Genomic DNA, 23,701 nt, shown 5'->3' with positions numbered 1-23,701 from the left:
TATATCCTATGTGAACCAAAATGTCTGCTGTTTAAGCCTCAGAAAAGAAAATACAAGAAACATTATAAAAAAACATAAACCAACAATATGAAATGAAAATATGAATATCAAACTGCGCATGAACGCTCCATATCAAGACAATAAGATGCTAGTGTCGGGTAAGTAGAAACATTTCAACATATTTGTTACTGATAATTATAATAATTATTACAAGTAGTAGTAACAAAAGTGGTAAAATCATTAATGGAAGGAAATTAGGCCTAATGAAAATAAAACACCATAACTGAAAAGGAAAAAGACATCTCCGGTTGTGTAAGTGCATGTATGCGTGTGTGTCTAGGATCTAATGGACAGACACTTTCAGATCTGCACGGTGCAGACCTGAAAGCACAAAATACCAAATATTACACTGTTCTACTGATTTAGGACAGTGCTTGAAATTAATTCTAGTGAGAACAAGAAACAAAACATGAAGCATGCTTCATCTTGAATATAAAGACTTACATGATTGAGTTCTAAAGGATGTTGAATTACTGATGTAGCTTTCTAATAATGATGAAACACGAGGAATCGCATAAGACAAAAATATATTAGTGTAATCTTAAAACATGAATTGAATTAAGTTCAACATCTCCTACCTCTACAGACACTTCCAAATGTTCAAACGGATCAGCGAAGTCTGATGGACTTTTCCTCAGAGTTTGGTCAGCAGGCAGTGTGTTGTCATTATAAGATGATACGAACTTAAAGTCACTGGTTCGAGATCCTGTTGTCAGGTATGCGTCATAGTTGTAAGTGCTGCGTAAAGTTCCTGTGCCGTCAACATCTGCGTAATTAGGAGGGAGATAAGCGCTGGGGATGGCCACTGCTCCATCAAACAACAGTCTGGGCTTTCTCCTGCGACAGAACCTCACACCCAGAATAATGATGATGAAGGTCAGAAAAAACGTGGACACAGACACCAGAGCAATGATCAGATAAGAGGTCAGTTTGGAATTCTTGTCATCATAAGAAATGTCCTTCAGTTCTGGCACCTCAGCCAAGTTATCAGAAATAAGTAAATACATGGAACAGGTGGCAGAGAGAGAGGGCTGTCCGTTATCTTTCACTGACACAATAAGGTTCTGTTTCATGCTGTCAGACTCTGAAATGTCCCGCTGTGTCCTGATCTCTCCGCTGTGGACACCAATAGTGAAAAGTCCAGGATCAGTGGATTTGACTATATGATAGGACAGCCAGGCGTTCTGTCCGGAGTCCGAGTCCACCGCGATCACTTTGGACACCAGAGAGCCTCCGTGTGCAGCTTTGGGGACCAGCTCGGTCATGAACGAGTTGCCCTCCGGGGCGGGGTACAGTATCTGAGGAGAGTTGTCGTTCACATCCGATATGAACACACTGACGGTCACGTTGCTGCTCAGAGGAGGAGAACCGTTGTCTCTGGCCATCACCTGCACTTTAAAACTCCTGAACTGTTCATAATCAAACGACCTCACAGCGTGGATCACCCCCGTGTCTCCGTTAACTGACAGGTACGAGGACACCGGGGCACCGTTCACCTCACCAGGTAACAGAGAATAAATCACTGTACCGTTCTGTCTCCAGTCGGGGTCTCGAGCAGTAACGGAACATAAAGTGGAGCCAGGTTTGTTATTTTCACTCACATATGCGCTGTACGACTGTTCCTCAAACACTGGGGGGTTGTCGTTGATGTCAGCTACAGATAACTGAACAGTTTTAGAGGAGGACAGAGGTGGAGAACCCTCGTCAGTGGCGCTGATTGTGATGTTGTAATCAGACACTAGTTCACGGTCCAGTTGTCCTGTGGTCACCAGAGAATAATAGTTTTTGATAGAAGGAACTAACTTAAAAGGGACATTTTGCTGAATGGAGCAGCGGACCTGTCTGTTATTGTCAGAGTCTCTGTCCTGCACGTTAATGATGCCCACCTCTGTACCAGGTGACACGTTCTCAGGTATGGGGTTAGTCAGTGATTTCAGATATATCACTGGAGCATTGTCGTTGATATCAGTAACATCTATTATAACTTTGCAGTACGAGGTTAGACCTAAACCATCTTTAGCTTGTACTCTCATTTCAAAAGAGCTGGATTCTTCAAAATCAATCACACCAGTTACTCGAATTTCTCCACTTTTTGGATCAATAGTAAACAGATTTACGTCATCGTCGGACACGTGGCTTAAGTGATACGTTACATCTCTATTTAATCCTTCATCTGCGTCTGTAGCACTAACAGTAATTACTATAGTATCTGGAGGTGAGTTTTCTGGCAGACTGGCTTTATAAACAGCCTGACTAAACACTGGGGCGTTATCATTAGCATCCAGTACAGTGACGTGTATGACTACAGTACCTGATCTCTGAGGAGAGCCACCATCCAAAGCTGTGAGAAGCAAATTCATCTCTTTTTGCTTTTCACGATCAAGTTTATTTTCTAGTACGAGTTCAACCTTGTTACTATCAACAGACAGAATGAAGTTGTCGTTTTTTTCTAACGTATATCTTTGAACTGCATTTTGACCTATATCTGCATCATGGGCCTCCTCGATAGAGAAACGGTTTCCCTTCTCAGCTGACTCGCTTATTTCCATTTCTATCAAATTCTCTCTGAATTTTGGCGAGTTGTCATTTACATCTTGTATATGAAGACTGACACGGTGAAGCTCTAAAGGATTTTCTAGTACCAGGTCTACTTTTAAAACACACGACGGTTTCTTTCCACAAAGGCTTTCTCTGTCAATTCTCTCCAATGTGATCAAATCTCCGGTGTTCATTTTAATATCACAGTACCGTTTATTTGTCCCCTCAATATCAACACGGGCCTTTCGGGAAGATAAGATCCCCACGTTAAGCCCGAGATCTTTGGCAATACTTCCAATGTGTGATTCGCGTTTCATCTCCTCCGGAATAGAATAACTCACATCTCCATAAACATGGTGCAGCGTTACAACAAACGTGAAGCAGAAGATTAACCACAGCGCCGAAAATCCTTTGTCTCCCATCCCGAAACAAAAAAGCATTCTTGATTTCTAGAATATATGAAGTCCGAAATGTGAAATGTGACAAAATAAAACTGAAAACAAACGCTCAATTGCCGAACACTTCACAGCATTTTAGAAGAGCCAGTATATTCTGAAATGCAAGCGTTTATGTGCAAAATCCGGTAACTGATATGCATGCAGTAGTAGTGGGTGGAGTGGTAAGTGCCTATTTTCTGTCAGTCGACAGCGACACCATGAGTCGTTTTTGATCTTCACTAGTATATAATTGTATATTTCTCACATACTCTCCAACCATTCAATATGTCACGGTCAAAGAAACGGTGCATGTGTGATCAACATGCTTCAATTTACTCGACACAGGCAATCCATGTAATGGATGGCAAAATGTCTATTTAGCTTGAGCTTTCTAAAAAAATACGAGAAAACGAAACAAAAGAATAATACTGTAAACAAACACTACTGTTTGAGTATCCGAAAGAGAAATGCAGCTTCACACTAAATACAATTCTAATCTTCACCAATATTGGCACATGTAACTGTAATATGAACCTAGCGTTAAGTATTCCACATTATGTCAATGTGCTGAGAAAGTGAGATATAAAGAATGTGACTATAATATTGAATACAACTTAAAAAATATTGTAATTATTATCAAATTTGGGGAACGAGGGCTAAAGAGAACCATGGTCAGTTGCGGAACTGAGTTGCTAATAAAAAATTCAGGACCACGGACAGCGACGGTGACATTTGGAGATGTGCTAACAACACAAAGATGTTGAGCACTAATGTTCTTAGACTCCACGAATGTGAGGTTAAAAATAACAAAAAATAACAAAAAACTTACTTCTTGGACTAAACCAAGAGTGCTAAGAAATAGTAGATACGTTTTCATTACTTGCTTATGAGTATTAATTGGTGACCATCTCATGGCCCAAGTACGTTTTATACCGAACAACACTGAGTCTGTTCTGAAAAAAAAAAACAAAAAAAAAACTCTACGATATTTGTAGTTATATTGCCATTTGTTGCCAAAACACCGTTGTGTTCTGCATGTATATGTCAATTAATACATTTTACGAAAAAAAGAAAATCCAGAATTGAATGTTACTGCTATTTGGTTAAATATTCAAAATGCATTTATTCATGAATAGATGCTTTCCATAAAATGTGAAAAGTATGAAGGCAAACGTAGATAAGAAAAAATAAAGTGTTCTCTATAATTTAAAATAACATAGCAACGAACAAAATAATCATTTTTAAATGTGTAAGATTTATGTATATTGTGCAAATACACGTTAAAAAGCATTAACCAAACAAAAACCAGACTATCAGTGAAGTATTCTGATTGAACCCTACCTCTACAGACGATTCCAAATCTTCAAACGGATCAACAAAGTCTGATGGACTTTTCCTCAGAGTCTGGTCAGCAGGCAGTGTGTTGTCATTATAAGATGATACGAACTTAAAGTCACTGGTTCGAGATCCTGTTGTCAGGTATGCGTCATAGTTGTAAGTGCTGCGTAAAGTTCCTGTGCCGTCAACATCTGCGTAATTAGGAGGGAGATAAGCGCTGGGGATGGCCACTGCTCCATCAAACAGCAGTCTGGGCTTTCTCCTACGACAGAACCTCACACCCAGAATGATGATGATGAAGGTCAGAAAAAACGTGGACACAGACACCAGAGCAATGATCAGATAAGAGGTCAGTTTGGAATTCTTGTCATCATAAGAAATGTCCTTCAGTTCTGGCACCTCAGCCAAGTTATCAGAAATAAGTAAATACATGGAACAGGTGGCAGAGAGAGAGGGTTGTCCGTTATCTTTCACTGACACAAGAAGGTTCTGTTTCATGCTGTCAGACTCTGAAATGTCCCGCTGTGTCCTGATCTCTCCGCTGTGAAGACCAATAGTGAAAAGTCCAGGATCAGTGGATTTGACTATATGATAGGACAGCCAGGCGTTCTGTCCGGAGTCCGAGTCCACCGCGATCACTTTGGACACCAGAGAGCCTCCGTGTGCAGCTTTGGGGACCAGCTCGGTCATGAACGAGTTGCCCTCCGGGGCGGGGTACAGTATCTGAGGAGAGTTGTCGTTCACATCCGATATGAACACACTGACGGTCACGTTGCTGCTCAGAGGAGGAGAACCGTTGTCTCTGGCCATCACCTGCACTTTAAAACTCCTGAACTGTTCATAATCAAACAACCTCACAGCGTGGATCACCCCCGTGTCTCCGTTAACTGACAGGTACGAGGACACCGGGGCACCGTTCACCTCACCAGGTAACAGAGAATAAATCACTGTACCGTTCTGTCTCCAGTCGGGGTCTCGAGCAGTAACGGAACATAAAGTGGAGCCAGGTTTGTTATTTTCACTCACATATGCGCTGTACGACTGTTCCTCAAACACTGGGGGGTTGTCGTTGATGTCAGCTACAGATAACTGAACAGTTTTAGAGGAGGACAGAGGTGGAGAGCCCTCGTCAGTGGCGCTGATTGTGATGTTGTAATCAGACACTAGTTCACGGTCCAGTTGTCCTGTGGTCACCAGAGAATAATAGTTTGTAATAGAAGGAACTAACTTAAAAGGAACATTTTGCTGAATGAAGCAACGGACCTGTCCATTTGTCTCAGAGTCTCTGTCCTGCACGTTAATGATGCCCACCTCTGTACCAGGTGACACGTTCTCAGGTATGGGGTTATTAAGTGATTTCAGATATATCACTGGAGCATTGTCGTTGATATCAGTAACATCTATTATAACTTTGCAGTACGAGGTTAGACCTAAACCATCTTTAGCTTGTACTCTCATTTCAAAAGAGCTGGATTCTTCAAAATCAATCACACCAGTTACTCGAATTTCTCCAGCTTTATGATCAATTGAGAAAGTGTTTACCTCATCGTCGGACACGTGGCCAAAGTGATACGTCACATCTCCATTTAATCCTTCATCTGCGTCTGTAGCACTAACAGTAATTACTATAGTATCTGGAGGTGAGTTTTCTGGCAGACTGGCTTTATAAACAGCCTGACTAAACACTGGGGCGTTATCATTAGCATCCAGTACAGTGACGTGTATGACTACAGTACCTGATCTCTGAGGAGAGCCACCATCCAAAGCTGTGAGAAGCAAATTCATCTCTTTTTGCTTTTCACGATCAAGTTTATTTTCTAGTACGAGTTCAACCTTGTTACTGGTAACAGACAGAATGAAGTTGTCGTTTTTTTCTAACGTATATCTTTGAACTGCATTTTGACCTATATCTGCATCATGGGCCTCCTCGATAGAGAAACGGTTTCCCTTCTCAGCTGATTCGCTGATTTCCATTTCTATCAAATTCTCTCTGAATTTCGGCGAGTTGTCATTTACATCTTGAATGTGAAGACTGACACGGTGAAGCTCTAAAGGATTTTCTAATACCAGGTTTACTTTTAAAACACACGACGGTTTCTTTCCACAAAGGCTTTCTCTGTCAATTCTCTCCAATGTGATCAAATCTCCGGTGTTCATCTTAATATCACAGTACCGTTTACGAGATCCCTCAAAATCAATGCGGGCCTTTCGGGAAGATAAGGTCCCCACGTTAAGCCCGAGATCTTTTGCTATATTTCCAATGAGAGATTCGCGTTTCATCTCTTCTGGAATAGAATAACTCAAATCTCCATAAACGACGTGCAGCGTTACAAAGAAAGACGCGAAGCAGAAGATCGGACAAAGAGCTGAAAATCCTTTGTCTCCCATCCTGGCACAACAAAACGTATTCCGTTTGCAAAGCTCCCTGTTTACGGCAACAAATTAGATTTGTCTAATAAAAATCAAGAATCCGGCACGTTGCGAGATCTTACACAGTAAAAGACATAAAGGGATTCAACGGATTCTCTGGAAATCTGCAACGGATATAGGTGGAGTGGTGTTTGATCATTTTCCGTCAGTCAACAGCGACACCATGAGTTGCTTTTTATTTTCGTTCTCTACACTACACAGTACAACACCACATTAAGGTAATACTTCGTCCATAAAAACACATTTTTAAAACGTGTTCAAACGCATGTGAAATGATAAACAGCTGACGGAACATGGCTATTTCAGACTTTTCCTGATGTCCTAATATCTTAACATGTAAACAGGAAAGTTAGGTAACTAAAGTAATTAAGTTATAATTAGTTTAGAAAATGGATACGGTAAAGAGTTTTAGTAGGTCACAGCAAACTCGCAAGATTCAGCATTTCAGAAAAATACAGAGATTCACGGACCTTGTTATGTAACCTCAACTTTATGTTGTACATACAATACAATCTCAATACACACGGGAAAGTGTGTCCCAATTTAGCCATCACTATTACTAGTAGTAATAATCTTAATGCAATTATAATTATTGTTATTGTTAGTTACTATCCCAAATATCAAATGTGTCCCGAGTCGTCAAAGATAGCAAACGGGAGGAAGGGTTGGTTGCACTTGTGCTTGATACATGTTTCAGTACTGTGGACAGATGCCTTGAAATACTGAAAAGTCGGTTACGCCGAAGTGATTTATGAAACACTGTTGAACTGAGTTAAAGTAGTATTAGTTTAGTTCATTACAGGTAGAATTTTAGCTACACAGGTTCGTAAATGAAAAAAATGGCTCATATGTGGTTTTAAAGGTTGCAATCTATCTCCTAGTAAAATCAACATTGGAAAGTAAAAATATTCCCCATAAAATAACACTTCCAAATATATAAATAAAAATGAATAAAACGAGCAACAAAATGAAAAGTTTGAGAGAGTGATCACCTGTCTTTAGTTTTAGGAAAAGTGTGTTCCCTCTCTAAAAATCACCGGTTAAAGAGTGAGTATGTTGAAGTGAATCATTTGATCCTACCTCTTCAGAAGTTTCTAGGTCTTGAAACGGATCAGCGAAATCTGATGGACTTTTCCTCAGAGTCTGGTCAGCAGGCAGTGTGTTGTCATTATAAGATGATACGAACTTAAAGTCACTGGTTCGAGATCCTGTTGTCAGGTATGCGTCATAGTTGTAAGTGCTGCGTAAAGTTCCTGTGCCGTCAACATCTGCGTAATTAGGAGGGAGATAAGCGCTGGGGATGGCCACTGCTCCATCAAACAGCAGTCTGGGCTTTCTCCTACGACAGAACCTCACACCCAGAATGATGATGATGAAGGTCAGAAAAAACGTGGACACAGACACCAGAGCAATGATCAGATAAGAGGTCAGTTTGGAATTCTTGTCATCATAAGAAATGTCCTTCAGTTCTGGCACCTCAGCCAAGTTATCAGAAATAAGTAAATACATGGAACAGGTGGCAGAGAGAGAGGGCTGTCCGTTATCTTTCACTGACACAATAAGGTTCTGTTTCATGCTGTCAGACTCTGAAATGTCCCGCTGTGTCCTGATCTCTCCGCTGTGGACACCAATAGTGAAAAGACCAGGATCCGTGGATTTGACTATATGATAGGACAGCCAGGCGTTCTGTCCGGAGTCCGCGTCCACCGCGATCACTTTGGACACCAGAGAGCCTCCGTGTGCAGCTTTGGGGACCAGCTCGGTCATGAACGAGTTGCCCTCCGGGGCGGGGTACAGTATCTGAGGAGAGTTGTCGTTCACATCCGATATGAACACACTGACGGTCACGTTGCTGCTCAGAGGAGGAGAACCGTTGTCTCTGGCCATCACCTGCACTTTAAAACTCCTGAACTGTTCATAATCAAACAACCTCACAGCGTGGATCACCCCCGTGTCTCCGTTAACTGACAGGTACGAGGACACCGGGGCACCGTTCACCTCACCAGGTAACAGAGAATAAATCACTGTACCGTTCTGTCTCCAGTCGGGGTCTCGAGCAGTAACGGAACATAAAGTGGAGCCAGGTTTGTTATTTTCACTCACATATGCGCTGTACGACTGTTCCTCAAACACTGGGGGGTTGTCGTTGATGTCAGCTACAGATAACTGAACGGTTTTAGAGGAGGACAGAGGTGGAGAGCCCTCGTCAGTGGCGCTGATTGTGATGTTGTAATCAGACACTAGTTCTCGGTCCAGTTGTCCTGTGGTCACCAGAGAATAATAGTTTTTGATAGAAGGAACTAACTTAAAAGGGACATTTTGCTGAATGGAGCAGCGGACCTGTCTGTTATTGTCAGAGTCTCTGTCCTGCACGTTAATGATGCCCACCTCTGTACCAGGTGACACGTTCTCAGGTATGGGGTTATTAAGGGATTTCAGATATATCACTGGAGCATTGTCGTTGATATCAGTAACATCTATTATAACTTTGCAGTACGAGGTTAGACCTAAACCATCTTTAGCTTGTACTCTCATTTCAAAAGAGCTGGATTCTTCAAAATCAATCACACCAGTTACTCGAATTTCTCCACTTTTGGGATCAATAGTAAAAAGATTCAAGTCATAGTCGGACACGTGGCTAAAGTAATATGTCACATCTCCATTTAATCCTTCATCTGCGTCTGTAGCACTAACAGTAATTATTATAGTATCTGGAGGTGAGTTTTCTGGCAGACTGGCTTTATAAACGGCCTGACTAAACACTGGGGCGTTATCATTAGCATCCAGTACAGTGACGTGTATGACTACAGTACCTGATCTCTGAGGAGAGCCACCATCCAAAGCTGTGAGAAGCAAATTCATCTCTTTTTGCTTTTCACGATCAAGCGTATTCTCGAGTACGAGTTCAACCTTGTTACTGGTAACAGACAGAATGAAGTTGTCGTTTTTTTCTAACGTATATCTTTGAACTGCATTTTGACCTATATCTGCATCATGGGCCTCCTCGATAGAGAAACGGTTTCCCTTGTCTGCTGATTCTCTTATTTCCATTTCTATCAAACTCTCTCTGAATTTTGGCGAGTTGTCATTTACATCTTGAATATGAAGACTGACACGGTGAACCTCTAAAGGATTTTCTAATACCAGGTCTACTTTTAAAACACACGACGGTTTCTTTCCACAAAGGCTTTCTCTGTCAATTCTCTCCAATGTGATCAAATCTCCGGTGTTCATCTTAATGTCACAGTACCGTTTATTGGTCCCCTCAATATCAACACGGGCCTTTCGGGAAGATAAGATCCCCACGTTAAGCCCGAGATCTTTGGCAATACTTCCAATGTGTGATTCGCGTTTCATCTCCTCCGGAATAGAATAACTCACATCTCCATAAACATGGTGCAGCGTTACAACAAACGTGAAGCAGAAGATTAACCACAGCGCCGAAAATCCTTTGTCTCCCATCCCGAAACAAAAAAGCATTCTTGATTTCTAGAATATATGAAGTCCGAAATGTGAAATGTGACAAAATAAAACTGAAAACAAACGCTCAATTGCCGAACACTTCACAGCATTTTAGAAGAGCCAGTATATTCTGAAATGCAAGCGTTTATGTGCAAATCCGGTAACTGATATGCATGCAGTAGTAGTGGGTGGAGTGGTAAGTGCCTATTTTCTGTCAGTCAACAGCGACACCATGAGTCGTTTTTTATCTTCACTAGTATGTAATTGTATATTTCTCACATACTCTCCAACCATTCAATATGTCACGTTCAAAGAAACGGTGCATGTGTGATCAACATGCTTCAATTTACTCGACACAGGCAATCCATGTAATGGATGGCAAAATGTCTATTTAGCTTGAGCTTTCTAAAAAAATAAGAGTAAACTACTCAGTACAAAGGAATAATACTGTAAACAAACACAACTGTCCAAGTATTCAAAAGGGAAATGCAGCTTCACACTAAATACAATTCTAATCTTCACCAACATTGACACATGTAACTGTAATATGAACCTAGCGTTAAGTATTCCACATTATGTCAATGTGCTGAGAAAGTGAGATATAAAGAATGTGACTATAATATTGAATACAAATAAAAACATTAGTGTAATTATTATCAAATTTGGGGAACGTGGGCTAAAGAGAACCATGGTCAGTTGCGGAACTGAGTAGCTAAAGATAAATTCAGGACCACGGACAGCGACGGTGACATTTGGAGATGTGCTAACAACACAAAGATGTTGAGCACTAATGTTCTTAGACTCCACTAATGTGAGCTAAAGAATAACAAAAAGAAAAACAAAAAACTCTGACTTAGTTGTTGGACTAAACCAAGGCTGCTAAAAAAAAGTAGATACGTTTTCAATACTTGCTTATAAGTATTAATTGGTGACCATCTCGTAGCCCAAATATGTTTTATACCGAACAAGATTTAGCCTGTTCTGAAAAACAAAACTCTACGATATTTGTAGTTATATTGCCATTTGTTGCCAAAATACAGTCGATTTCTGCTTGTATATGTCAATTAATACATTTTATCAAAAAAAAAGACCCTGAATTGAATGTTACTGCTATTTGGTAAAATATTCAAAATGCATTCATTCATGAGTAAATGCTTTCCATATAATTTGGAAAGTATGAAGGCAAACGTAGATAAGAAAAAATAAAGTGTTCTCTATAATTAAAAATAACATAGCAACGAACAAAAGAATCATTTTTAAATTTGTGAGATTTATGTATATTGTGCAAATACACGTTAAAAAGCATTAACCAAACAAAAGCCAGACTACCAGTGAAGTATTCTGATTGAACCCTACCTCTACTGACGCTTCCAAATCTTCAAACGGATCAGCAAAGTCTGATGGACTTTTCCTCAGAGTCTGGTCAGCAGGCAGTGTGTTGTCATTATAAGATGATACGAACTTAAAGTCACTGGTTCGAGATCCTGTAGTCAGGTATGCGTCATAGTTGTAAGTGCTGCGTAAAGTTCCTGTGCCGTCTACATCTGCGTAATTAGGAGGGAGATAAGCGCTGGGGATGGCCACTGCTCCATCAAACAACAGTCTGGGCTTTCTCCTGCGACAGAACCTCACACCCAGAATAATGATGATAAAGGTCAGAAAAAACGTGGACACAGACACCAGAGCAATGATCAGATAAGAGGTCAGTTTGGAATTCTTGTCATCATAAGAAATGTCCTTCAGTTCTGGCACCTCAGCCAAGTTATCAGAAATAAGTAAATACATGGAACAGGTGGCAGAGAGAGAGGGCTGTCCGTTATCTTTCACTGACACAAGAAGGTTCTGTTTCATGCTGTCAGACTCTGAAATGTCTCGCTGTGTCCTGATCTCTCCGCTGTGGAGACCAATAGTGAAAAGTCCAGGATCAGTGGATTTGACTATATGATAGGACAGCCAGGCGTTCTGTCCGGAGTCCGCGTCCACCGCGATCACTTTGGACACCAGAGAGCCTCCGTGTGCAGCTTTGGGGACCAGCTCGGTCATGAACGAGTTGCCCTCCGGGGCGGGGTACAGTATCTGAGGAGAGTTGTCGTTCACATCCGATATGAACACACTGACGGTCACGTTGCTGCTCAGAGGAGGAGAACCGTTGTCTCTGGCCATCACCTGCACTTTAAAACTCCTGAACTGTTCATAATCAAACGACCTCACAGCGTGGATCACCCCCGTGTCTCCGTTAACTGACAGGTACGAGGACACCGGGGCACCGTTCACCTCACCAGGTAACAGAGAATAAATCACTGTACCGTTCTGTCTCCAGTCGGGGTCTCGAGCAGTAACGGAACATAAAGTGGAGCCAGGTTTGTTATTTTCACTCACATATGCGCTGTACGACTGGTCCTCAAACACTGGGGGGTTGTCGTTGATGTCAGCTACAGATAACTGAACAGTTTTAGAGGAGGACAGAGGTGGAGAGCCCTCGTCAGTGGCACTGATTGTGATGTTGTAATCAGACACTAGTTCACGGTCCAGTTGTCCTGTGGTCACCAGAGAATAATAGTTTTTGATAGAAGGAACTAACTTAAAAGGGACATTTTGCTGAATGGAGCAGCGGACCTGTCTGTTACTGTCAGAGTCTCTGTCCTGCACGTTAATGATGCCCACCTCTGTACCAGGTGACACGTTTTCAGGTATGGGGTTATTAAGGGATTTCAGATATATCACTGGAGCATTGTCGTTGACATCAATAACATCTATTATAACTTTGCAGTACGAGGTTAGACCTAAACCATCTTTAGCTTGTACTCTCATTTCAAAAGAGCTGGATTCTTCAAAATCAATCACACCAGTTACTCGAATTTCTCCACTTTTGGGATCAATAGTAAGAAGATTCAAGTCATAGTCGGACACGTGGCTAAAGTAATATGTCACATCACCATTTAATCCTTCATCTGCGTCTGTAGCAATAACAGTAATTACTATAGTATCTGGAGGTGAGTTTTCTGGCAGACTGGCTTTATAAACAGCCTGACTAAACACTGGGGCGTTATCATTAGCATCCAGTACAGTGACGTGTATGACTACAGTACCTGATCTCAGAGGAGAGCCACCATCCAAAGCTGTGAGAAGCAAATTCATCTCTTTTTGCTTTTCACGATCAAGTTTATTTTCTAGTACGAGTTCAACCTTGTTACTATCAACAGACAGAATGAAGTTGTCGTTTTTTTCTAACGTATATCTTTGAACTGCATTTTGACCTATATCTGCATCATGGGCCTCCTCGATAGAGAAACGGTTTCCCTTCTCAGCTGATTCTCTTATTTCCATTTCTATCAAATTCTCTCTGAATTTTGGCGAGTTGTCATTTACATCTTGAATATGAAGACTGACACGATGAAGCTCTAAAGGATTTTCTAGTACCAGGTCTACTTTTAAAACACACGACGGTTTCTTTCCACAAAGGCTTTCTCTGTCAATTCTCTCCAATGTGATCAAATCTCCGGTGTTCATCTTAATATCACAGTACCGTTTATTTGTCCCCTCAATATCAACACGGGCCTTTCGGGAAGATAAGATCCCCACGTTAAGCCCGAGATCTTTGGCAATACTTCCAATGTGTGATTCGCGTTTCATCTCCTCCGGAATAGAATAACTCACATCTCCATAAACATGGTGCAGCGTTACAACAAACGTGAAGCAGAAGATTAACCACAGCGCCGAAAATCCTTTGTCTCCCATCCCGAAACAAAAAAGCATTCTTGATTTCTAGAATATATGAAGTCCGAAATGTGAAATGTGACAAAATAAAACTGAAAACAAACGCTCAATTGCCGAACACTTCACAGCATTTTAGAAGAGCCAGCATATTCTGAAATGCAAGCGTTTATGTGCAAAATCCGGTAACGGATATGCATGCAGTAGTAGTGGGTGGAGTGGTAAGTTCCTATTTTCTGTCAGTCGACAGCGACACCATGAGTCGTTTTTTATCTTCACTAGTATGTAATTGTATATTTCTCACATACTCTCCAACCATTCAATATGTCACGTTCAAAGAAACGGTGCATGTGTGATCAACATGCTTCAATTTACTCGACACAGGCAATCCATGTAATGGATGGCAAAATGTCTATTTAGCTTGAGCTTTCTAAAAAAATACGAGAAAACGAAACAAAAGAATAATACTGTAAACAAACACTACTGTTTGAGTATCCGAAAGAGAAATGCAGCTTCACACTAAATACAATTCTAATCTTCACCAACATTGACACATGTAACTGTAATATGAACCTAGCGTTAAGTATGCCACATTACGTCAATGTGCTGAGAAAGTGAGATATAAAGAATGTGACTATAATATTGAATACAACTTAAAAAATATTGTAATTATTATCAAATTTGGGGAACGAGGGCTAAAGAGAACCATGGTCAGTTGCGGAACTGAGTTGCTAATAATAAATTCAGGACCACGGACAGCGACGGTGACATTTGGAGATGTGCTAACAACACAAAGATGTTGAGCACTAATGTTCTTAGACTCCACGAATGTGAGCTAAAGAATAACAAAAAATAACAAAAAACTTACTTCTTGGACTAAACCAAGAGTGCTAAGAAATAGTAGATACGTTTTCATTACTTGCTTATGAGTATTAATTGGTGACCATCTCATGGCCCAAGTACGTTTTATACCGAACAACACTGAGTCTGTTCTGAAAAAAAATAAAAATAAAAACTCTACGATATTTGTAGTTATATTGCCATTTGTTGCCAAAATACAGCCGATTGCTGCTTGTATATGTCAATTAATACATTTTATGAAAAAAAAAACCTGAATTGAATGTTACTGCTATTTGGTAAAATATTCAAAATGCATTAATTCATGAGTAAATGCTTTCCATATGATTTGGAAAGTATGAAGGCAAACGTAGATAAGAAAAAATAAAGTGTTCTCTATAATTATAAATAACATAGCAACAAACAAAACAATCATTTTTAAATGTGTGAGATTTATGTATATCGTGCAAGAACACGTTAAAAAGCATTAACCAAACAAAAACCAGACTACCAGTCAAGTATTCTGATTGAACCCTACCTCTACTGACGATTCCAAATCTTCAAACGGATCAACAAAGTCTGATGGACTTTTCCTCAGAGTCTGGTCAGCAGGCAGTGTGTTGTCATTATAAGATGATACGAACTTAAAGTCACTGGTTCGAGATCCTGTTGTCAGGTATGCGTCATAGTTGTAAGTGCTGCGTAAAGTTCCTGTGCCGTCAACATCTGCGTAATTAGGAGGGAGATAAGCGCTGGGGATGGCCACTGCTCCGTCAAACAGCAGTCTGGGCTTTCTCCTACGACAGAACCTCACACCCAGAATGATGATGATGAAGGTCAGAAAAAACGTGGACACAGACACCAGAGCAATGATCAGATAAGAGGTCAGTTTGGAATTCTTGTCATCATAAGAAATGTCCTTCAGTTCTGGCACCTCAGCCAAGTTATCAGAAATAAGTAAATACATGGAACAGGTGGCAGAGAGAGAGGGCTGTCCGTTATCTTTCACTGACACAATAAGGTTCTGTTTCATGCTGTCAGACTCTGAAATGTCCCGCTGTGTCCTGATCTCTCCGCTGTGGACACCAATAGTGAAAAGTCCAGGATCCGTGGATTTGACTATATGATAGGACAGCCAGGCGTTCTGTCCGGAGTCCGCGTCAACCGCGATCACTTTGGACACCAGAGAGCCTCCGTGTGCAGCTTTGGGGACCAGCTCGGTCATGAACGAGTTGCCCTCCGGGGCGGGGTACAGTATCTGAGGAGAGTTGTCGTTCACATCCGATATGAACACACTGACGGTCACGTTGCTGCTCAGAGGAGGAGAACCGTTGTCTCTGGCCATCACCTGCACTTTAAAACTCCTGAACTGTTCATAATCAAACGACCTCACAGCGTGGATCACCCCCGTGTCTCCGTTAACTGACAGGTACGAGGACACCGGGGCACCGTTCACCTCACCAGGTAACAGAGAATAAATCACTGTACCGTTCTGTCTCCAGTCGGGGTCTCGAGCAGTAACGGAACATAAAGTGGAGCCAGGTTTGTTATTTTCACTCACATATGCGCTGTACGACTGTTCCTCAAACACTGGGGGGTTGTCGTTGATGTCAGCTACAGATAACTGAACAGTTTTAGAGGAGGACAGAGGTGGAGAACCCTCGTCAGTGGCGATGATTGTGATGTTGTAATCAGACACTAGTTCTCGGTCCAGTTGTCCTGTGGTCACCAGAGAATAATAGTTTTTGATAGAAGGAACTAACTTAAAAGGGACATTTTGCTGAATGGAGCAGCGGACCTGTCTGTTACTGTCAGAGTCTCTGTCCTGCACGTTAATGATGCCCACCTCTGTACCAGGTGACACGTTCTCAGGTATGGGGTTATTAAGGGATTTCAGATATATCACTGGAGCATTGTCGTTGACATCAGTAACATCTATTATAACTTTGCAGTATGAGGTTAGACCTAAACCATCTTTAGCTTGTACTCTCATTTCAAAAGAGCTGGATTCTTCAAAATCAATCACATCAGTTACTCGAATTTCTCCACTTTTGGGATCAATAGTAAAAAGATTCAAGTCATAGTCGGACACGTGGCTAAAGTAATATGTCACATCTCCATTTAATCCTTCATCTGCGTCTGTAGCAATAACAGTAATTACTATAGTATCTGGAGGTGAGTTTTCTGGCAGACTGGCTTTATAAACAGCCTGACTAAACACTGGGGCGTTATCATTAGCATCCAGTACAGTGACGTGTATGACTACAGTACCTGATCTCTGAGGAGAGCCACCATCCAAAGCTGTGAGAAGCAAATTCATCTCTTTTTGCTTTTCACGATCAAGTGTATTCTCGAGTACGAGTTCAACCTTGTTACTGGTAACAGACAGAATGAAGTTGTCGTTTTTTTCTAACGTATATCTTTGAACTGCATTTTGTCCTATATCTCCATCATGGGCCTCCTCGATAGAGAAACGGTTTCCCTTGACTGCTGATTCTCTTATTTCCATTTCTATCAAACTCTCTCTGAATTTTGGCGAGTTGTCATTTACATCTTGTATATGAAGACTGACACGGTGAAGCTCTAAAGGATTTTCTAATACCAGGTCTACTTTTAAAACACACGACGGTTTCTTTCCACAAAGGCTTTCTCTGTCAATTCTCTCCAATGTGATCAAATCTCCGGTGTTCATCTTAATATCACAGTACCGTTTATTGGTCCCCTCAATATCAACACGGGCCTTTCGGGAAGATAAGATCCCCACGTTAAGCCCGAGATCTTTGGCAATACTTCCAATGTGTGATTCGCGTTTCATCTCCTCCGGAATAGAATAACTCACATCTCCATAAACATGGTGCAGCGTTACAACAAACGTGAAGCAGAAGATTAACCACAGCGCCGAAAATCCTTTGTCTCCCATCCCGAAACAAAAAAGCATTCTTGATTTCCTGAAAATATGAAGTCCAATGTGACAAAATAAAATTGAAAACAAACGCTCAATTGCCGAACACTTCACAGCATTTTAGAAGAGCCAGTATATTCTGAAATGCAAGCGTTTATGTGCAAAATCCGGTAACTGATATGCATGCAGTAGTAGTGGGTGGAGTGGTAAGTGCCTATTTTCTGTCAGTCAACAGCGACACCATGAGTCGTTTTTTATCTTCACTAGTATATAATTGTATATTTCTCACATACTCTCCAACCATTCAATATGTCACGTTCAAAGAAACGGTGCATGTGTGATCAACATGCTTCAATTTACTCGACACAGGCAATCCATGTAATGGATGGCAAAATGTCTATTTAGCTTGAGCTTTCTAAAAAAATAAGAGTAAACTACTCAGTACAAAGGAATAATACTGTAAACAAACACAACTGTCCAAGTATTCAAAAGGGAAATGCAGCTTCACACTAAATACAATTCTAATCTTCACCAATATTGGCACATGTAACTGTAATATGAACCTAGCGTTAAGTATTCCACATTACGTCAATGTGCTGAGAAAGTGAGATATAAAGAATGTGACTATAATATTGAATACAACTTAAAAAATATTGTAATTATTATCAAATTCGGGGAACGTGGGCTAAAGAGAACCATGGTCAGTTGCGGAACTGAGTAGCTAAAGATAAATTCAGGACCACGGACAGCGACGGTGACATTTGGAGATGTGCTAACAACACAAAGATGTTGAGCACTAATGTTCTTTGACTCCACTAATGTGAGGTTAAAAATAACAAACAAAACAAAAAAAAAAACTCTGACTTAGTTGTTGGACTAAACCAATGCTGCTAAAAAAAGTAGATACGTCTTCAATACTTGCTTATAAGTATTAATTGGTGACCATCTCGTAGCCCAAATATGTTTTATACCGAACGAGATAGAGCCTGTTCTGAAAAAAAAAAAAACTCTACGATATTTGTAGTTATATTGCCATTTGTTGCCAAAATACAGCCGATTGCTGCTTGTATATGTCAATTAATACATTTTATGAAAAAAAAAACCTGAATTGAATGTTACTGCTATTTGGTAAAATATTCAAAATGCATTAATTCATGAGTAAATGCTTTCCATATAATTTGGAAAGTATGAAGGCAAACGTAGATAATGAAAAATAAAGTGTTCTCTATAATTATAAATAACATAGCAACAAACAAAACAATCATTTTTAAATGTGTGAGATTTATGTATATCGTGCAAGAACACGTTAAAAAGCATTAACCAAACAAAAACCAGACTACCAGTCAAGTATTCTGATTGAACCCTACCTCTACTGACGCTTCCAAATCTTCAAACGGATCAACAAAGTCTGATGGACTTTTCCTCAGAGTCTGGTCAGCAGGCAGTGTGTTGTCATTATAAGATGATACGAACTTAAAGTCACTGGTTCGAGATCCTGTTGTCAGGTATGCGTCATAGTTGTAAGTGCTGCGTAAAGTTCCTGTGCCGTCAACATCTGCGTAATTAGGAGGGAGATAAGCGCTGGGGATGGCCACTGCTCCATCAAACAACAGTCTGGGCTTTCTCCTACGACAGAACCTCACACCCAGAATGATGATGATGAAGGTCAGAAAAAACGTGGACACAGACACCAGAGCAATGATCAGATAAGAGGTCAGTTTGGAATTCTTGTCATCATAAGAAATGTCCTTCAGTTCTGGCACCTCAGCCAAGTTATCAGAAATAAGTAAATACATGGAACAGGTGGCAGAGAGAGAGGGCTGTCCGTTATCTTTCACTGACACAATAAGGTTCTGTTTCATGCTGTCAGACTCTGAAATGTCCCGCTGTGTCCTGATCTCTCCGCTGTGGACACCAATAGTGAAAAGGCCCGGATCAGTGGATTTGACTATATGATAGGACAGCCAGGCGTTCTGTCCGGAGTCCGAGTCCACCGCGATCACTTTGGACACCAGAGAGCCTCCGTGTGCAGCTTTGGGGACCAGCTCGGTCATGAAGGAGTTGCCCTCCGGGGCGGGGTACAGTATCTGAGGAGAGTTGTCGTTCACATCCGATATGAACACACTGACGGTCACGTTGCTGCTCAGAGGAGGAGAACCGTTGTCTCTGGCCATCACCTGCACTTTAAAACTCCTGAACTGTTCATAATCAAACGACCTCACAGCGTGGATCACCCCCGTGTCTCCGTTAACTGACAGGTACGAGGACACCGGGGCACCGTTCACCTCACCAGGTAACAGAGAATAAATCACTGTACCGTTCTGTCTCCAGTCGGGGTCTCGAGCAGTAACGGAACATAAAGTGGAGCCAGGTTTGTTATTTTCACTCACATATGCGCTGTACGACTGTTCCTCAAACACTGGGGGGTTGTCGTTGATGTCAGCTACAGATAACTGAACAGTTTTAGAGGAGGACAGAGGTGGAGAGCCCTCGTCAGTGGCACTGATTGTAATGTTGTAATCAGACACTAGTTCACGGTCCAGTTGTCCTGTGGTCACCAGAGAATAATAGTTTTTGATAGAAGGAACTAACTTAAAAGGGACATTTTGCTGAATGGAGCAGCGGACCTGTCTGTTATTGTCAGAGTCTCTGTCCTGCACGTTAATGATGCCCACCTCTGTACCAGGTGACACGTTCTCAGGTATGGGGTTATTAAGTGATTTCAGATATATCACTGGAGCATTGTCGTTGATATCAGTAACATCTATTATAACTTTGCAGTACGAGGTTAGACCTAAACCATCTTTAGCTTCTACTCTCATTTCAAAAGAGCTGGATTCTTCAAAATCAATCACACCAGTTACTCGAATTTCTCCACTTTTTGGATCAATAGTAAACAGATTTAAATCATCGTCGGACACGTGGCCAAAGTCATATGTCACATCACCGTTTAATCCTTCATCTGCGTCTGTAGCACTAACAGTAATTACTATAGTATCTGGAGGTGAGTTTTCTGGCAGACTGGCTTTATAAATGGCCTGACTAAACACTGGGGCGTTATCATTAGCATCCAGTACAGTGACGTGTATGACTACAGTACCTGATCTCTGAGGAGAGCCACCATCCAAAGCTGTGAGAAGCAAATTCATCTCTTTTTGCTTTTCTCGATCAAGTTTATTTTCTAGTACGAGTTCAACCTTGTTACTGGTAACAGACAGAATGAAGTTGTCGTTTTTTTCTAACGTATATCTTTGAACTGCATTTTGTCCTATATCTGCATCATGGGCCTCCTCGATAGAGAAACGGTTTCCCTTCTCAGCTGATTCTCTTATTTCCATTTCTATCAAACTTTTTTTGAATTTTGGCGAGTTGTCATTTACATCTTGTATATGAAGACTGACACGGTGAAGCTCTAAAGGATTTTCTAATACCAGGTCTACTTTTAAAACACACGACGGTTTCTTTCCACAAAGGCTTTCTCTGTCAATTCTCTCCAATGTGATTAAATCTCCGGTGTTCATCTTAATGTCACAGTACCGTTTACGAGATCCCTCAAAATCAACACGGGCCTGTCGTGATGCCAATGTCCTCAGATCAACACCGAGATCTTTTGCTACATTTCCAATCACTGATTCTCGTTTCATCTCTTCAGGAATAGAATAACTCAGATCTCCACGAGAAAGGCGCAGCGTTACAAAGAAAGCGAGGCAGAAGATCGGCCATAGCGCTGAAAATCCTTTGTTTCCCATCCTTGAAAAAAACACGCCCTGGGCTTTTATAAATCACCGTCCAGAAACAAATTTATTCCAAAACAGAGACACTGATCCACAAACTGCGACCACGAGGCACATTAGTCGCGAAATAAAGATATTCTCACCAGAAAACAGCACAGTTTTTAATGCGGAATCGGTGGGTGGAGATGTCTTCTTTACTGTTGTGTTGGCCCACAGCGGCACCATGAGTTGCTTTTCACTATTTACAGCTGTATTCAACTAACATTTTCTAAAGTCTGAACCGGTCAAGAATCCAGCACGTTGATATCGAGATTTTACATAGTGAAATACATTCAGCTGATTCTCTGGATGCCGTCACTCCCTCTCAGGCGAACTGTATACCAATGTCACATGTACATAAAGAGCAAGATCACAGAATATGGCCAAGTGCTGCACTAAAGCCGCAAATTATGTTTCTAATTATTCATAGCAATATACAAAATTATCAGTATACACGTAATGCCAGTGCACGTTACAAATTGTATGAATACATTGCACATGTATGGCTATAGATGTTTCTAAATTGAATATGTCTTTAATACTAACTGATAATACATCAGTGTATGGCCAATTCAATAACTGCATGGTTTGTCTCGAAAGTAAGAGGGTCCGATTTCTGAAAACAATTCACAAATTGCTTGAAAAAGAAAAAGCTCAACAAGCTCATCACATTGCATGAAAGCCCTTATTCTACAAAAATATAAAATTTATTTCCACCCAGCATCCCTAGAAGTTACAGATTGCTAAGCGCACCAAATCTTATGTAATTAGTATGATATGAATTAATACACAATATGCATAAATCACATAGCTATATTTAATAGTACTTGTGCCATAATAGTAAATGTGATGTGTGGCCAAAATGTTAAGAATGCACAAAGAAAAAGGCAGTACGATACCATAAAAAGCATTAGACATTGACTAAATATAAGTAATTTCAATTGAAAATATAATTCTGCACTTATTTTTATGTCAACATTGGATTGCAACAAACGGTCTATATTCAATGACCATAGTGGTACATAATCAAAATAAATAAATGTAATCCAATTGATACATTAAAAATACATAAAATGTATTCAGCTATAAAACAATAAGGCCTAAGATAATTTATCTCTACTACACACAATAACTGCATGGTTTTTTTTTTATTTTATTTTAGCTTTGCACACATATTACACTGTTGGACCAAAAACCAATTAAGAAAATAAATTAATAATGTTATGACTCTTTGTAGGCTAGGGTGGCATGCTATCTAATACCAGCCTGCCAGATTTATTTATTTTCAAACTTATAAACTCAGACTTACTGCTTTGGAGAAGTAGGCTTCTAAATAGACTTTGATATATAACCTGTAGTGTTCTCTTTCTACAGATAACATATATATTGATTGCAGGCAACAACAACTCTGTGCACCTTTTCTGTGTATCCCTTCTGTAGAAGTAGTAAACACATTTTTGTAACTCAAACAGTTTAAGTATTATTGTTATGGCCAGGCTCTATTAAACCTTCATGAAAGCCGTTTTATATTACAGGTGTCGCTTAATATTTTTGCTCCAGTACAATCAACAAACCAACATGGTGGTGTCTTTACACAGTTCCTCTACAAATCACTAATTTGAAAGCTAGGTTGCATTTCTGTATACCTGTGTATGTCCAGTGCCAAAATCATACATGTCCTAATGTAGTTCCTTAAAATGTGAACAGTATGTCTAGATAAAAAATATCAAAAGCAAATACTAGATATAAATGCAAGGTCAATACTAAGCTCTGTCCAGTTTTGTTTAAAGTATCTCCATGGTCTCTTAGTAAATGTCAACGTTTGGCAACTTAGTCTAAATCACTTCAAGGAACGAGATTAACTGCACACAATTTTAGAATAAACTAACTCAGCTCCAGCAATATCAATGTGACTGATCCATACATCCACTGAGATAATTGAACTGTGTTTACTAACCAGTATGGGAGTTCTGTAGGATCACCTTCTTCAAATATGTCCAGCGTTATGTATAAGTAAGAGTTGTCATTCACGAAGCAAAGAAACCTGAGGGGGGAAATACAACACCAAAAGATTAAGCTGTTGAAAGTGGCCAGTTAGCCTTTAATGATGGGTGGAAAAATGGTCTGAACTTGTACAAACAGTAAGATGCTAACTGAGCATAATGCACACACTGGACAACACAACTGGTTTAATGTTATGAGCCACCATG

The 23,701-nt window shown here is 40.5% G+C and overlaps 6 protein-coding genes across 6 annotated transcripts; all 6 read right to left on the bottom strand.

The window, feature by feature from the left end:
• Nucleotides 1–360: 360 nt before the first annotated feature.
• On the bottom strand, nt 361–3,068 carry LOC113160935 (protocadherin beta-16-like). The gene is made up of 2 exons (XM_026358401.1): nt 639–3,068; nt 361–381 (listed from the first exon to the last, which is right to left on the bottom strand). The coding sequence occupies exons 1-2, from the start codon at nt 3,036–3,038 to the stop codon at nt 361–363; spliced, it is 2,421 nt and encodes an 806-aa protein (XP_026214186.1). The 5' UTR covers nt 3,039–3,068.
• A 1,257-nt stretch (nt 3,069–4,325) lies between these two features.
• On the bottom strand, nt 4,326–6,761 carry LOC113160934 (protocadherin gamma-A12-like). Its single transcript, XM_026358400.1, has one exon. The coding sequence runs from the start codon at nt 6,759–6,761 to the stop codon at nt 4,326–4,328; it is 2,436 nt and encodes an 811-aa protein (XP_026214185.1).
• A 1,068-nt stretch (nt 6,762–7,829) lies between these two features.
• Nucleotides 7,830–10,313, bottom strand: LOC113160933 (protocadherin beta-16-like). The gene has a single exon (XM_026358399.1). The coding sequence runs from the start codon at nt 10,281–10,283 to the stop codon at nt 7,830–7,832; it is 2,454 nt and encodes an 817-aa protein (XP_026214184.1). The 5' UTR covers nt 10,284–10,313.
• A 1,257-nt stretch (nt 10,314–11,570) lies between these two features.
• Nucleotides 11,571–14,035, bottom strand: LOC113160932 (protocadherin beta-16-like). The gene has a single exon (XM_026358398.1). The coding sequence runs from the start codon at nt 14,019–14,021 to the stop codon at nt 11,571–11,573; it is 2,451 nt and encodes an 816-aa protein (XP_026214183.1). The 5' UTR covers nt 14,022–14,035.
• A 1,295-nt stretch (nt 14,036–15,330) lies between these two features.
• LOC113160931 (protocadherin gamma-A12-like) lies at nt 15,331–17,736 on the bottom strand. The gene has a single exon (XM_026358397.1). It carries the CDS (start codon nt 17,734–17,736, stop codon nt 15,331–15,333), a length of 2,406 nt encoding a protein of 801 aa, XP_026214182.1.
• Nucleotides 17,737–19,061: 1,325 nt separating this feature from the next.
• LOC113160930 (protocadherin gamma-A11-like) lies at nt 19,062–21,531 on the bottom strand. Its single transcript, XM_026358396.1, has one exon. The coding sequence runs from the start codon at nt 21,465–21,467 to the stop codon at nt 19,062–19,064; it is 2,406 nt and encodes an 801-aa protein (XP_026214181.1). The 5' UTR covers nt 21,468–21,531.
• Nucleotides 21,532–23,701: the final 2,170 nt, after the last annotated feature.

The sequence above is a fragment of the Anabas testudineus genome, chromosome 10 (assembly GCF_900324465.2).
Source record: "Anabas testudineus chromosome 10, fAnaTes1.2, whole genome shotgun sequence".
NCBI classification, from domain to species: Eukaryota; Metazoa; Chordata; class Actinopteri; order Anabantiformes; family Anabantidae; genus Anabas; species Anabas testudineus.
Note: the sequence above shows the minus strand (reverse complement) of the source record. Positions and strands in the feature narration are given on the sequence as shown.

Excerpts from the sequence above, each read along its gene's own strand:
- LOC113160935 (XM_026358401.1), bottom strand. The coding sequence starts at position 3,038 with ATGCTTTTTTGTTTCGGGATGGGAGACAAAGGATTTTCGGCGCTGTGG. Across the intron at positions 382-638 it reads ATTTGGAAGTGTCTGTAGAG|GTCTGCACCGTGCAGATCTG; the intron begins GTAGGAGATGTT and ends TTGTGCTTTCAG.
- LOC113160934 (XM_026358400.1), bottom strand. The coding sequence starts at position 6,761 with ATGGGAGACAAAGGATTTTCAGCTCTTTGTCCGATCTTCTGCTTCGCG.
- LOC113160933 (XM_026358399.1), bottom strand. The coding sequence starts at position 10,283 with ATGCTTTTTTGTTTCGGGATGGGAGACAAAGGATTTTCGGCGCTGTGG.
- LOC113160932 (XM_026358398.1), bottom strand. The coding sequence starts at position 14,021 with ATGCTTTTTTGTTTCGGGATGGGAGACAAAGGATTTTCGGCGCTGTGG.
- LOC113160931 (XM_026358397.1), bottom strand. The coding sequence starts at position 17,736 with ATGGGAGACAAAGGATTTTCGGCGCTGTGGTTAATCTTCTGCTTCACG.
- LOC113160930 (XM_026358396.1), bottom strand. The coding sequence starts at position 21,467 with ATGGGAAACAAAGGATTTTCAGCGCTATGGCCGATCTTCTGCCTCGCT.